The sequence below is a fragment of the Manacus candei genome, unplaced genomic scaffold, assembly GCF_025592945.1.
Source record: "Manacus candei isolate 608988 ecotype Guabito, Panama unplaced genomic scaffold, ASM2559294v1 h1tg000028l, whole genome shotgun sequence".
NCBI classification, from domain to species: domain Eukaryota; kingdom Metazoa; phylum Chordata; class Aves; order Passeriformes; family Pipridae; genus Manacus; species Manacus candei.
The window spans coordinates 22988972-23005047 of NW_026138076.1; the positions used below are offsets into that span (position 1 = coordinate 22988972).

Genomic DNA, 16076 nt, shown 5'->3' on the forward strand with positions numbered 1-16076 from the left:
ATTGGCCGGGCGGCACCGCCCGGCGCGTCGCCCATTGGTCGGCTGCGGGCGGCGGCGCAGGGTCAGGCGGGCGGGGGGCGGGGCCAGAGCTGCGGCTCCCGCGCCGCGATTGGCTGGAGGGGTGGAGTGAGGATAGTGAGACCGCGGCGCGCGGCCAATGGGGCGGGGGCGGGCGGGTGACGCACACGACGCGATGGGGCGGTCCCGCCGGTGGCGGGAGCGGCCCTGAGGTGGAGCCGCGGGCCTGGGGGAGGCGGCGGCCGGGACCCGCTGCCCACCAGCTCCCGGCGCTGCGCTTAAAGCGCTCGCCTGCAGGAGCGGCGCGGGTGCGGCCGGACGCACTGTCGTCCCTCCAGGTTCGTGCGCCCGCTTCCTGCTCCAGCGCTGATGAGAACACTGAGGTACCAAGGCGACGGTGTCGTCATGGTAGCAACGGCCCCGAGCGCCCCATTCCCCGAGGTTGTGTCATTCGGGTAAAATCCTACAATTCAAACAGGTTTCCAGTCCAATCCCGTACCGCACCGCAGCCAGCACAGCACAAGGCAGTCACAAACCTCGCTGAAGCGCCTTCGTGCCTCTCAGCCCTTTCACCCGTGTCACAGCTCAAACGCTTTCACGGGGACTGGGCGGTGGCTGGACAACCAAAGCTTTCAAAAACAGGCCTGCACCAAACCAATGATGTTGACATGACTGCTTCCTAAACCCTTCTTTTTTGCATTCAAATCTTTAGAACACTAGCCCCCCCCTCCTACCCCCATTTTTTTTTCCCTCTGATGTCAGGACTTGTATCGAGAAACACAAGTTTTAAGCGACCTGTTGGCATTAGGAAACAATGTACAAACTTTTATTTGAAGAAAATGTCCCAAATATGACAGTAACTTTGGTCATGTTAAAAGGAGGCCATCCAAGAACAAATAAAAATGAGCTGCTTTACAAGCATGGCCACATACAGTATATTCAGATACTGGCTAATAGAAGCTGAGGTTACACGCATAAATAGGCCTTAGTACCATGCAAGTTCAACGCAATTGCATACATTCACTATAAATTTTCAGTTATTCTCATGCCAAATCACCTTTTGGATAAAAAGGTAAAAAAGAAGTAACATCTAAATGTGACCAAAATTGAACAGGAAAAAGATTAAGTACAGACAACATTTTTATTAGAAATATCTTGAAATGACACCTGTTCAGGAAGTGTTATACCATCTCTGATCTCCTTCAGTGGGAATTAGTAGTGTTAAGCATTGTTACATATCAAAAAATACAGCTCTGTTTTACAACATAGTACTGACATATTCAAAGTACTGTGCCAAATTATAAATAGTAAAATCAGGTTTTGAAGAGTTTCAATGGAGAGCAACAAACATATGCACATAGTATAGTTAGGTAACAAAAGTTTTATAAAAGGAAACAAATTTACCCCATGCCAGCTTGAATTACTGAGGTGGGATTTAATACCTACTATGAAGACTGACAGTTCATTTCCTTAAATATATTTACTAGTCTCTGGAAAAAATAAGACAAAAATTTACTTTCACCAGAATACACACCGTTCTTCACTGACAATCCGTTTCTCAGCCATGACTGACATAAGTCGGTCCTTATGAAAGGTGGCTTTTTTTTTTTTAAGATCTTGCAATTAAAAAAATGGTCCACTAGACTTCAAAAATTCAATCAGCTTCTGCTCAGCTGCAGAATAATCCTACGCATTGCTTCTACCTAGAGTAATCTTCATCATCTGTCATCTGTAATTGTAGACAGTCACATCTTCCACTGTGACTCAAGGTGCAGCTACAAGTAGAGAAGTGCTTAGATACTCAGTCACTTCAAATACACTTGCTGAAGACTGCTCCTAGTGCATAATCAAGTTGAAAATCCCATTACTGATCATAATGGTTTGTCAATAACTGTAACACCTAGAGTGGAGTGAAAAAGGTATAAATCTTTAGGTAGTATTTTTTTAATCATGAAAATATATATACATATGTACATATAATTTTAATATAATATGTTGCAATTAGCATTTAGCTGTACACCAGCATCAATGTACATATTTCCCCCTAATATATCTCTGACACAAAGCTGTCTGAATCAGTGCAAAATTCTGAAAGTTTCTGTGACTTGAAAAAACTTGCCATTAATCAAGTTTAATTTATTTTTGTCATCAGTGAGATATATCCTTAACATTCACTTAGATAACTCAGTTGAGAAATTGCAATTATTGAAGGAAAAGATTCCTGAAACAGCTCGTTTTCGAAATACTAAATCTGAAAGAACTTCCGAATTGGACCCCTAGATCGAGACAAATTTCTTGTTAAAAGAACTGATCATAACAGAATCGTCTTTCTGTCTCACCACCCTTTGTGCTAAATCCCTTGAGTACAGTTTAATACCTTTTTTTTTCTTGCAGTGGATAATTGTTTGAAGTCACCATTCAAAATATGACTTCAAAAGATTCTTCCTATCCATTTTAGTATCTTAGGTTTTACCTTAGACAAGACTCTGTTTGGATACTTTGTTGAATTTCTTGTCCTAGCTGTTATACTGTAAAAAGTCTATTAAAAAATATCTATATGCATTACCTGCATAGCTCCTTCCTGTACTCATACAGGATGACACAACTGTCCATTTATCAGTTGTTGGATTATAATACTCCACTGTTGATAAATTACAGGAACCATCATCTCCTCCAACTACATACAACAGACCATTTACAGCACAAACACCTAAAAAAGGACAGGAAACCAGTATGAAAAATAGCAATGGACTTCTTCACCCCCCAAAAAGCACAGGTTTTATTCTGCCACATCATGACAGCAGCAGAAATCCAGGAACATTGACATCCAGTGCCATTCACACCAAATGACATTAGCAAAATTTTCAAGTCATTGTTGCACATACCTGCATTCCTTCTGCACATGTTCATGTCTGCAACCTGCTTCCACGTACTGGCAATGGGGTCAAACACTTCAACACTTTTTCTTACCAAAGGACCATCATGACCACCTACTGCATACAATAAATTGTTTAACACGCCGACACCTGCAAACATATGAAAGTACACAGAATTAACCAGAGAATAGTTTGAATGATACAAAAGAGAAACAACAAACATTATGTCCACTAACATAGATTCATCATTAAGTAAATGCTAGAAACTCTTTCAGAAAACATTTGGGTCAGGATGCATTAAAGCAAAGAGACAGTAACTATAGCAGGACACCGATAAATATAATATAGCAGGACACTGATAAAGTGCCTTGCATGCCCATCTACCATACTGCACCATACAAAGACCAGAGCTGTTCTGCAACGGAAGGTTTAGAAAATTTTGGACGAAAAATGATGTGCAGGAAAATGAGGATTGTTGAAATTTAGGACTAATTAGAAGTGACAGTAAATGAGACAGTGTGCTCAGCCAGCATAACGGAAATCTGACAAGATGATAAAGTGTAAGTGAATTTTTAGAAAGTAAAAACTGTGCAGTACAGAGGATAAAAGCTGAATGGATAGACATTATACAACAGGGATGTTTCCACTGAAGTGTTGGAATAGCTTGTAAACATATATACAAAACAGAAGGAAACAGTTAAGAGTGTATACCTTCTCTGGGATTTGAAGGAGAATACCAAGCATCTTTGAAACAAACTTCAGTTATCAAAATATCCAAAAGGATATCAAAGCATGTCCTTTAATCCTAAGGTCTCCTTTACTTTACAACAGAAGTTCATAAATCTGTGGGCTTGGAACGAAGGAGTGAATAAAGCTAGTTCTATCTACTTGCTAATTGGGCTGCACATACTGAAAAGATGGTAATGGGGGAAGCAGAAAGAAAGGCCTGTTTATTTATTCCTCATTTTATAATGCATTATTAGAACCCAAAAATAATAAGTTTAAGAAATGTAGAGGGGTTTTGGATTAAAACTTTTGTGTGATGGACCATAAAGACAACCAAAAAGCAGCTCTATGGAAATATATTGGAAAATCTAATATATGTCACATTGGAGATTATGAAATTCAAAGCTGAGATACAGATTTGCAAATACAGTTCATAAAGGATTCCATGGAAAGGGCACAGCTTAAAAATCTTTTTTAAAGGGAAATAACAAATATGAATGCACAAGATCAGTTAAGTCCTTTGGAGGAAAAAAAATACTCATTTAAAAAAAATAAATAAAAGAGAACCCTGAGACCTTAATAATCAGCTGAAGTATCTTTGAAAACATATCACTAATATTGTATATAACAGGCATTCCTATATGGGGACAGAAACAACTCCTGCTGAAATGCCTAATTTTCTTATTAAAAAGATTGATTTTAATAATTAAAGGAAGAAAGAAAGGAAACATGGAAGTTAACTGGTAATGTAAATCTGAAAAATAGCTTTTTGATAGGACACTTTTATAAATCATCCTATCTAATACTTTATCAGTGATACTCACTACTAACATTTCCCCATATCCTTTCCAGTTCATTTAATTCCTCTTTTATTGCTATTATTTCCAGCTGTCATGTCACAGTATAGTATGACAACTTTTCTTTCTCCCACTCTGATTACACATTATTAGACAGGATAATACAACACTCAGCTTTTGTAGAATCAAACATTACAGAGCTAGAAGGAGGGCTACGATTTTCAGTTTAAATATGTGATGTGATATAAATCCCCCCACCCATGCTTTTGGTGTAGTTACCAACCTTCCTATTCAGTGTGTAGAGTATTCCCTCTGCCACATTGCCTTTTTTTTTTCATAGTTCCTTATTTTTAATAATGTCCTCCACTCCTCCTTGGTGCTTCATTTTCCCTTAATCCCACACCCAGTTTCCAGGTCCTACCTTATTTCTTGCTTCCGTCTGTATCCTCTTGTTGCCGTCTTCTGAGTTCTCCTTTCTTTGTTACATTTCTTTCCTGCCCATTTTTCAGGACCCTGTCTTATATCTCTCAGCCCTCCCAAATGGCCTATATCTGGATCTGAAGTTCCTCATCCCAATTTGTTGTGGAAACAGATCTGTCCCCATACTGATCAACTGAGAAGCAGTTGGTACTAAAGAAGAGTAACTGAGGGTTAACCTCTGAAAAGTTGCTTTTGAATGAAGTTGAAGTAGTAGGAACAGAAGAGATGAGCTTAAGTTCCTTGAGATGACCAGAGATGCAAAACTTGAACACAGGAACAAAATTCTTTTTAGTTAGTACCCATAACACCATCAGCACTGATCACCAGTTGAGACAGTTCTGGTGGGTTTGGATATTTGGCCTCTACAGCCAAGCCCAATCAACAGTCACGATTTTCACATTACCACCCACTCCTCTGCCACACAAAAATATAATTTTCCATATATTTAACAGAGTGGCACAGAAGAATGTTCATTACTTTACTCCGTTATATGAATCTGAAATAACTGACTATATTTACTTTTCCTTTCAATTTTTTTTTTTTAATCAGAGGACAAGGTAAAAGGCAGAAGAGAGCTGAGTAAGCAAACACAGTCCTGAACTCAGGGACAAGGGAAGAGAGGAGAGGGACAGAAAGATCCCAGTAGTCAGTGTATCTAAAGAACTAAAAATTTCAGAGTTGTAGAGGAAATTCAACATTAAAAAAATTCTGAAAATATCTACTGTATAAATAGGCTACAAGCACAATAACAGTTTGCAAAAACAGAGTATCAAAAAATAAACCCCAAATGCTGAAACAAAATGTGTGTGCGGGCAGACTGCAAAATGAAGCTTTGTCACAACACACCAACACTCTTTGTCTTTATAATGATACTTGTAATATGCCCATTTTATAAAAATATTTTCCTCAAAAATTGCCAATATTACACAGGAGTATTTAACAATACCCTTACTGCAACTCTGTCCAGTTTTAAATCTAGATTTACTTCCAAGATGCACAGACGGAGTTACTAGAAGTTTCACGAGACAACTATGTTTTCTTGAGGTACAATATATCATGTTTCCTTCATTAACATCATAGTTTTAGTTTAGAAACACAATCAAAACATGACTTCTAGTAATAAGAGAGATCAACTTGCTGATTTTGTAAGGCTTTAATGGAAGTAACACAAACTATCTTAATTTTAGTAATGAATTTAATACTTTGATAGATTTCTTTTGAAATTATTTAAACTTAATTTAGACATTATACAGATAAAAACTGTTCAGAGTTAACAAAGAATAATGGAAGGCAAGATGAAAAGTTGGGATAACTACTAATCATCTACTGAGCATACTAGAAGTCCATCCAGTAGCAATAGCTCTTCCAATTATGAAGCACATTAATGCAATCACCAGTAGATACTTGAAGGGTGTTGCTAAAAACCGCCTCTGAGTACTTGGCAAAAAAAGTGATTTAAACTACTAAAAAAATTAATGTAGAAAATAATATCATGGAATTTGACTTGAAAAAGTCCTTGGGAACGCATCTAGAGAAATAAAATAACTTCTGCGAGTTGAAAAAACCTGAAATACCAAAAGACAAATAGAGGACAGTGAACAGTAAATGAGATTCAAGTCCATAATATAAATAGATAATGAAAATGCTAAAGTCAATTTGGAGCTGTGGAAGCATCATTTCATTAAACAAAAGTGTAATACCACAGGCACTTTTGATGTCTTTAAAGAGAAATATACATACCCAGAATCACAAGAAGTAAAAAAAATCCATAAAAATAAAGAAGGGATTTTTAAGATTATACAGAAATAAATGGATATACTTAGGCTAAACAATAAGGAAGGATAACATGTAGTAGGCTGTACATGTACAGAGGATGTAAACACCAGGTGATGAGAACTACTGAAGGTGAAATAAAGGGTACGTAAGTGGAAGTAATAGGATGGAATCAGTAATACAAACTTAAGAATGAACAAGGACAAAATTTCCTGAAGTGAATCAGAATGCAGAACAAGTCCTCCAAAGAGGTGGGAACCTAGTCACAGTTCACATGTAAAGTCAACCTGAAAAATCAGCCCTACACTGGCAAAGAGGTATCTTTGAAGAAAAGACATTTTTTCATCCTAGAAGTATAGATTTTGATACTTCAGTATTTAGGCGACAGTGATTGTTACAATCCATGAGTATTAGTCTGTATGTTAGAAAACATCAGAAGTCATGGAAAGAGGAAGAATATGAAAGTATGAAAAAGTAAAGAGAAATATTTACTATTAACAGACTGAATCTTACTCTGTAGGACAGTTTTGTTTTTATAACCTGCTTTATATCAGCCATTTAGGACTAGCACATTCCATTAGATTCACAAAAGCTTACCTTTTATATTCTTAGATACATTTTAAACCCACAGATTTTCAGTTTTGCAAGGACAGTTGATCCTTGCCCACTCACCTGCTCCGCTCCGTCTAGTGCTCATTTCTGCAACATAGCTCCACTCATTCGTATTAGCATCATAGCATTCTACTGAACTAAGGCACTGACGTGACGCTCCATCGTAGCCACCAACAGCATACAGTTTACCTAAGAGGGTAACCAACACAAAGTGACAAATCTCTAATGCACACAGACTGTATTGGTACACAGGCAGAGAAGAAGTCCTCGTTCTCTGAGTCAGCTACTAATCAGTATTTGTCACCAGTCAGTTACTGAGTTTCTACTCTGTAAACAGTTTAAGTTAGCACACCATAGTTCTTGTCATTTTTAGGATGTAAAAGGCAGCCAGTATCTAACAAGAACAATGCAAGTCAAAAGATTTTAAATTGCCTCGCTGAAATACAAACGTAAGGTTTTTAGTTAAGCATTGTTCAAAAGCAAGCTAATTCAAGTATGTTTAATACTGGCATCTCACAAATAGGCTTCCTAGAAATATCAAAAATTCCGATAAAAATTACTTGTACAGTCTGCATTTTCAGATTTGACACAGCAGTGGTTCCTATGCGGTTAAAACACAGACACCTAAAACTTTTAAGAGCCAGCCCAGGCCTGCATTGTGCAAGTGACATCCAGGCTGACTGGAAAGTCAGCAGTTTTCCTGGCACTGTCCTTGGGATCATCCCCAGCATGCAGCCAGCAAAGTCAGCCACAGATAACAGAGCTGACAATACAACAGTGCTACATCACTAAAGACCAATTGATAAGGTCATCACTTCAGCTCTCTGACCTTGCTGACATACATAACTGAGAGTACACATGCTTAGAGAGCTTTTCCTCAGTTAGTGTCAGGCACTGTTGAAGCTCTGAAAAAAAATTTAAAACTATAATGCTAAAAACTGGTCAAACCCAAGTGGAGCGGTATTGTTCATTACCATTTGAATGAACAAATTACAAGGTTGAGCAAAAACATAAATCCAAAGCATGTTTTCAATAGTAAGAAAAAGTAGTAGAGTAAATGACTGCATTTTCCCTCCTGTTCTTTTTAATATAATTTGTCAACTTACCTCCAACAACACCTACGCCAACACTACTTCTTCTTGTGTTCATTGGAGCTACATGAAACCACTCGTTAGTCTTTAAGTTGTAAACTTCGACTGATGATAAACCTACGAACACAATAGAACATTATTTTCTCTATAAATCTAGGTGCAACATACTGTCTAGCTTTCAGAAAAGTCTTCATATCTGAAAATTCAAATTATTTCATTTTAAGGACTGTTAGTTACTGTACAAAAAGCACAAATGATGTCCTTTAGATAGACAGTTACAGTCAACATATTCTTGGTGTTTGAAAATGGACAAATTACTAAAAGCTTTTATTGAACTGTGAAAAATTCTTCCCTGATTTTTTTCCTTTCTTTTTAATTAAGTCACATGGTTTATCCCACATATGCTTCTACAACAGTTACTAAGCAAAAGGATCACCTCTGGACAGATGGTTTAACGCATATGGGAAGAGAATGAACAGTGTATGTCTAAAGACTTCCTACAGGTCAGAAAAAGCTGTTTATAATCCTATATACGCTACATGAAAAAGCAGAAATAACTGCTCACATCTTCTAGAAGTTAAGGATTCTGACTACAGAAGGAATACTGAATGGGAACCTGTCAAAAATTCACTAGTCATTAAATCTGAACTCTTAGATGGTAGCAAACAGTCCACTGTTCTGGTAGAGGGATGTGACCACTAAAGTGCATTCCACATCACAAGACACCAGGCTACCCTCATGCTTGGTTTCATCACAGCTACCAGGAAAGAGACCTTCAAATTCGATACAATTATGTTAAGAGTAGTCAAAACTATTCAGAAGTATATAAGGCAAATATACCTGTACTCCCATCAAATCCTCCCACGGCATAAAGAAGGCCATTTAATACAGCTGCTCCCAGTGTGCTTCTCCTGTCTTGCATGTTAGCAACACTTGTCCACTGGTCCTTCACTGGATCATAGGAATCCACTGTGCGAACTCTCAAAGAACCATTGAAACCACCAACTGCGTAAACCATGCCTCCCATGTACACCATTCCTAGAGCAGGGAAGTGGGGAGGAAAGATGAGTGGTTTAGTCTCTTTGTCAATTAATTTTATTGCATACTGTCCTGAGTTTGCAGATACTTGACACAATTTACAGTACTCAGTACACTTGTCCTGCTTTTGACAGACTCCTAGAGCCACACTTCATTCAGATTAAGCACTAGATATTCTGACACTTTTTGTTACTAATAGCTCACACTTCTGAATACCATATTTGCTGAAATTCTTCTTGCTCAGATAGCTCAGCTGCTTTAAGATCACATTTTCATGTTTTTAATAGCAGTCGATCTCTTCTTCACATTCTTGATTTCATTTAGTAATAATAGGGTATTTTAATAGTAAAATTAGTCATTATTACAATGCATTAATATTTAAATTTATTTATCCCTTGTGACTAATGGAGGCAATAAAGCAGTTTATTCTACAGATTACAAACTGAAGCACAAATTAAGCACAATTTATCAAACTTGCATTGTTCCAGATTAGCAAGTAATTCAAATGTTGAAGTCAAGGCTTAGCCCTTCTTAGAAAAATATCTTTGGTACTGTTCCAAAGAGCATACAATGCTTTATACCGATGCCTAAATTCTGAAGCATTACCAACCACAACAAAAAAATAGGCATTGCTAACCTGCTCTACATCTTCTGGAAGGCAATTCAGCCACCTGATGCCAGCGTTCTTCTTTAAAATCATAGCATTCAACACTTCGAATTGCCTTTGGTGCCTGTCCTCCAACTACCATCATCAACTAAAAGGGAGATAATAATTGTTAATTATGTGCATATATGAGAGCACCTGAAAGATCAAAAAAGTGTTAAAAAAATAAAGCAAGCCTCTGTACAAGAAATAATTAGAGGATGGTTTCCCTAAATTAGAAATTTGAGTCTTGAGAACCAGGCAACACTAATTGTTTGGAGTTTTTTTTTAAACAAATGTAATTCATAATTATTGTTTTCAGGTGCAATACATGAAGTAGAAAAGCAATTTGAATCTAAGGAAACCTCCCACAAACAAGGCAGATCCTTCTGTATCTTCACATCCTATTCTGACCTCAGGTATAAGAATTCAATGTCTGTGATGTGTAATGGAACTGTGACCATCCATCTGCTGAATAGAATCTCCTATTCCATTATTGCAGTTGTCACAACAGTACTATGAGAAAACTTCTTTACTTCACTGGAAAGAAGATAATCTCTAATGCTTGTTTTGTTTTCCCCTAAAATGAATGAAAGGCAACATTTAGCTAAAAATTGAAAAAGATGTCTCAACTCAGAAGCTTCAGTCAGTCTTTGTTTTGTTTCAGTTTTGGTTTTTTTTTAAACAGGCCTATTTCCCCATAATTGTATATTTCTCAAATGCTGAAGCACTTATTAAAAAAATGTTTTCTGGGAAGGGACGTAGTGGTGGTGCTGTGTGTAGGCTGGAGACTAAAACACCTATATCATAAGTAGCATGGAGTGTAAAGCTAATTACTTTTTATATTTTTGTGATGAGCAAATCCGGTACAAAATTTTTACTGTAATACCCCAAGACACAGTCATGCTCTTATGAAATCTTTTAAAATGGAGTTTGAAATAGTAAGTACATGGAAAAGTAAGAGTCTTACTTTTGGGAGGCTAGCAGGTGTTCTCAATTTTGTTCGAGTGCTTTTCATCAATGCTCGTTGCTCAGTTGGTAGCAAGTGATACTTCATAGCTTCAATGAGGTAATCTTTACAAGCACTGCTGTTCTTAACCAATATTTCTTCTTCAACTCTCTGTTTATTAATAGAAGTTTAACAAGGTCTGAGCATGTTAAGGAAGTAAAACACAAATCACAATCTGAAGTGTACTACAGCACAAATGCAGATTAATCTAATTGTTTAGATTATCATTTAACCAGTTAGACACAAATTTATGTGTTGGCAATATGCAATCCCCAAAAAGAAAAAATAAATTAGGAGATGTTAATTCTCAATTAGTAAGTGGAAGAAACAGTATTAGGCAAGGTACAGCACTTTTCTTACAATCCAGGCACATTTCTTGAATTTTCAAATACAGAGAGTACAGAATATTTTAAATAGTGGAGAATAATTTAACAAATTAGTAAGCCACCCCACAACAGTAAAAAATACAACAAAAGCAAAGGGCAAAAAACCTCCAAAACTCATCCAAAACAACCCACACAAAGTTGAGATTTGTATCACAAAAATAGAATTTCTAAAATAAACACCTACCAAAATACTACTAACCAATGGTAATACTGAACTCATTTTCAATCTTAAATATTTGATCTGACACCAAAGTATCAAAAATGAGCTTATAAAATTGGCAAAAATGTATTTTATCTGAACCAGGTGAAGGAATGTTTCCTTTGTCATTAATTCCCAATCAACTTAAACAGTAGATATGATTCTGAAGTTGAAAATTCACTTATGAAAACAAATCTTTTATACAAGATTGTGTTACAAATGAAAAGTAACCTGATCTCAGCAAATTGCATTGTTGAAATCATTAGTGTGATATGACATGTAGTCAGCCAAACAGATAAACTACTTATATAAGCCATCCTCTAAGTGGCAATCCCTCACCTGGCTCAGTATGTGCACGTGCACATGCATATGTGGCAGTGGCTGTCTGTTCAGTTTTACTGTCAGTAACAAACTACATTACACTGCTGTTTAAAATTATCCATCTGGCATTAAAACAATGAACAGAAATTTTGATGTGCAGAATAACTAGTATTCCTTTTTGCTTACCTGAACTAAATATTCCCGAGAAAGCAAAGGCAGCCGAACGTGCTCCATCAGACGTGCCATTAACTCCTGCCTTACATCTTTGTCATGGTTTACCCAGGCTATCACTGCTTCAAATACCTTCCAGAAAACAAACAAATGCAAATCCCCTTACTTACAAGTTCATAAGTATGAAACATCAGTGTGCCTCCAAAAACAGTTTTGCTTATACTAAAATTTGTAACATAAGAAAAGTTGGAGCAGTTACAGCTCCCATTATTTCCGTATTTATCAACTAAAAAATTAAAAAGGTGCATTAGTTAGTCTCTTTTTATATTGCTCCTCTACTGGTGTTTCAAGGATAGCTGTGTTACATCGACAAAATGCACACAGTGACTTCACTGACACTGAAAATCCAGTAAAATTAGGTAAACAACACAGCAGCACCAATATTACAGTCCTCATACTTTTCTTCCTTTCTTGGAGAACTGACCTGCCACATCACCATTCAAATGACTTGTCATCACTGAGTCTCAGTGGCAGAAGTTATCCCAAGCCTAGTTTTAATTCCATTGCACAGTAGCACATCATACAGTAGAACATTAAAACCTTAATCACACTCCACAAAAGCAGCATCACATGGATCAAAGTGACAGAACTACACCTTCAGGGTATTACAGGAATAACAACAAGACTTTGCTAGTTGCAGTTTAAGCAGATAGTTCTTAGATTCAAACTTTCAAAAAGGTTTTAACATGAAACACTACCTAGCCATACAAATCAGTATTCAAACACGGTTTTGAACACAATTTAGCCTCATTTGAACAGAGGTGTTGGTACAACCACATACTCCGTGGAAAAAAGAAAACCAATGTATCTCGAATAGATCATAACTGAATAAAAAAGCTCAAAATTAATACCTGAAAACCGTTAGAGGTTTGCAGGGATGACCTGGGTTTGCTGAAGACCACAGTGTTTCAAAAACGTCTTTAAAAGATTGAGATCTAGCTAATACACATTAAACTCAAGTTAGGTAATACCAAGCTGCCTAGTCATCTCCTTTGCAACCTGCATTTGTTCAGTCAGGCTAAACAGCTCACATATATATACAGAGTTTTAATACCTCTGTGGGACTTCTGATGTTAAAGTTAGTAAATGGCATATACTTGCTCTGCCAACTTTGAGTTATTTATCCCTTGGTAAATCAAACTCTTGTGTATGTGACTCAGCATGTGTTCTGTTTGTTCTGCATGAAGATGAGAAGGAATTTCCGTTTAATGTAGTTTGTTTATTGGTTTTTTTTCAAAGAACAAAGAGTTATATGAGTTAATACAGTTTGAGGATTTGTAAGAGTTGAGACTGATTTTCAACATCAGAGTGATAGCACTTTTGGAAAAATTTGTTTAAACTTGAGCACAATACATGCCTAATTTCACTAAGGAAACAAAGAACACATCCAAAGAAGTGTACAAGAGCAATATGAGTAAGCTTGCTCTCTCACCCAAAAGGATAAAAAGAATAATGGGATACAGATGGTCTTACCTTCTCCTCTGAGGCAATTGTGAGTTTGTCACTGGATATAAGACTGCACACCTGCTCTACACCAAGATTGAGGTATTCTTCACTAAGTACAACATCGGAAAAGTGCTGTTCTGTTTGGAGAAAAAGAAATATGCTAACGTACACTGTGACATATATCCCAAAACAAGCATTAATGCAGCAAGGGAAAACAGAGGAAAAGGATTCAATATGCATGCTATTTTGTCATAGCTAGAAGCAATACCTTAACTTAAAACCTTTTCTATTTAAAGCTTTGTCTCACAAACAGTTTTCATATTTAAAGATTTTTTAAAATAACTGAAATATTAAAACACATTATACTAAAAGTAGGAATTGTAGCAATTTTCAGCATTGCTTCATCTCAGTACTTGTCCTTGATAATTACTTGAATCTCATTTTGCTAACTTTGTACACGCAAATACAGCAAAAAAGATTCCAGATAAAGAACATGCTCTGTGTATTGTTGACAAACATGTTTTAAACCTATAGTTCCACATTGAATCATTAGAACTAACAGTTTGACAGCAGTGTGAAATAACAAGTCTGGATCCTCTGCATCTTTCAGAACTTTTCCTAGGTTATAAAATACTGCATACCCCAAACTCTACAACATGTAGAAGGTCTGCAATTTTTCCTCAGTTTTGTTTTTTTTTTTAAAGTCTCAACCTAAAGTAAACAAAACTGAAAAAATTTAATATTTTCAGTTGTAGAACCAAATAATTTCTTTTAACACAGAACATATCTTTATCAGGTTGTTGTTCAATTATTCAGTTGCCCCCTCCCTTCCTTAAAATTGCTTTTTAAGCCATTCAGTTGCTCTAAAAAGTAGTTCCATTCAGTTAGATTATTTTCTCCCCTTCTGCTATTCTTAATAGAAGTCAGAAGGGACAGCTATTACTGGGAATTTAAGAATTCACTCAAAATCAGAATAAGTAAAAAGAGGCCATCAAACATATTCAAATTAAAGCACATTTTATAACCTTTTCTCTCACTCTACTAGTGGTACTATGGTTAAGACTCCATACTTGAGAAATAGTTTTAAGCTGTCAAAAAAAATTAAAGAATGCTGAATGTTTCCAGCTCAAGAAATCTAATTTTTTAGTTCAACTTTGCAGGGTACAACAGCTTTTTTGCACTGTACTAAAATCTAGATAGTATAAAAAGATAAATATAACTCAGTATAATTCTCGCCCTTTATCTACTTCAGCATACTGTTCCTTGAAATAGACAGCACAAATTCCTTCAGACAGAAGTCCAAGAATTTATATGAATTTATATGAAAAGTATGATAATGAAACCTCCTCCCACAAAGATCTCACTATAACCATGAAAGATTAGAGATTGCTAGCCAGAAAGATGGTATTTTGCCTTAATCACATTTTACTAAACAATGAGTTTACTTAGATAAAGACTAGTCTCCTTGAATCCTGTTAAATTTTTGACTTTATTATTTTCCCATAGTAATAATCCCACAGTAACACTGGGCAAAAAGCCATGCATATAAATTTAACACCAAGTTACTCAGTTTTCAATTTCAATCTATGCTGAATCCCCATACTAATGCTAATATGATAGGGAAAGTGGACCTGTCTATTCAAAATCATCCATTACTCTATTTCCTTTTTAGTCTTCATCTCTAAAGTAGATGGTCCTTGTGTTTCCAGTCCTTTATCCTACCAGCCTTTTCATTCATGCAAAAATCATCACTACAAGTCCCTCTAATTCTGTAGCATTCTCTTATGATGGACAGGTAGTATTTTCTGCAGTACTTCAGGCAACGGGAGAGAAAGGACGAGGAGAAATACTATTGATTTTTATAACACCCACTTTTCCACTCTTTACAAATCTTTTCATATCTGCTTTTCAGACAAAAAATATGCAGTTTCTTAAGCTGAATTTTCTGAGGTATGCTTATTGAAATAAATATCTGATGGTTTTTGCTGTTTGCATATGGCAAATAGAAATTGAGAAAAGCAATTTGCAAAAAATAGTTTATCATAAACTCCAAATTTCAAGTGACAGTGACACAAACCATAGGCCTGACTGTACTGAGAAGGTGAGTTAGGAAGTAAGCAGAAAGGGGAAGCAACACACATTCAAATCTCAAACAAATATGAGGTTCTGAAGTGTTGTTCATCTTCCCTTGAGAAACCTGATCCAATAGTGGATCACATCCGACAGGATATACTTCATAAATTAAAAATACCCACTTGATTTTATAGACTCATATATAAAAGCTTTGCTTTTTAAAAGTTGTTTTAGATTTATGTCATGAACTAAACAGGAAGTGATTTAGCCTCTAAATCAGGAGAGTAAAAGCTGAGAATTTTCAAAGTAATACAATGACTGTGAGACTGTCTCCTCTAGAGAGAGAACCATAGAAGA

General features: G+C 36.4%; 1 protein-coding gene across 3 annotated transcripts in view; it reads right to left on the reverse strand.

Annotated features, from left to right (window-relative positions):
* Positions 1–816: 816 nt before the first annotated feature.
* The window catches only part of KLHL2 (kelch like family member 2), a 58318-nt gene continuing 43058 nt past the window's right edge, over positions 817–16076 (reverse strand). For 2 of the 3 annotated variants that reach the window (XM_051790874.1, XM_051790876.1), the window contains 10 exons: positions 13674–13783; positions 12156–12272; positions 11025–11174; positions 10049–10166; positions 9214–9411; positions 8389–8490; positions 7343–7471; positions 2904–3044; positions 2585–2728; positions 817–1918 (listed from right to left, as the gene is read on the reverse strand). In XM_051790874.1, coding sequence (XP_051646834.1) covers positions 1890–1918; positions 2585–2728; positions 2904–3044; positions 7343–7471; positions 8389–8490; positions 9214–9411; positions 10049–10166; positions 11025–11174; positions 12156–12272; positions 13674–13783 — 1238 coding nt within the window. In that variant the 3' untranslated portion in view covers positions 817–1889. Of the gene's footprint in view, positions 1919–2584; positions 2729–2903; positions 3045–6035; positions 6463–7342; positions 7472–8388; positions 8491–9213; positions 9412–10048; positions 10167–11024; positions 11175–12155; positions 12273–13673; positions 13784–16076 lie in introns of those variants that run through there. The other variant, XM_051790875.1, reaches the window with a different exon arrangement.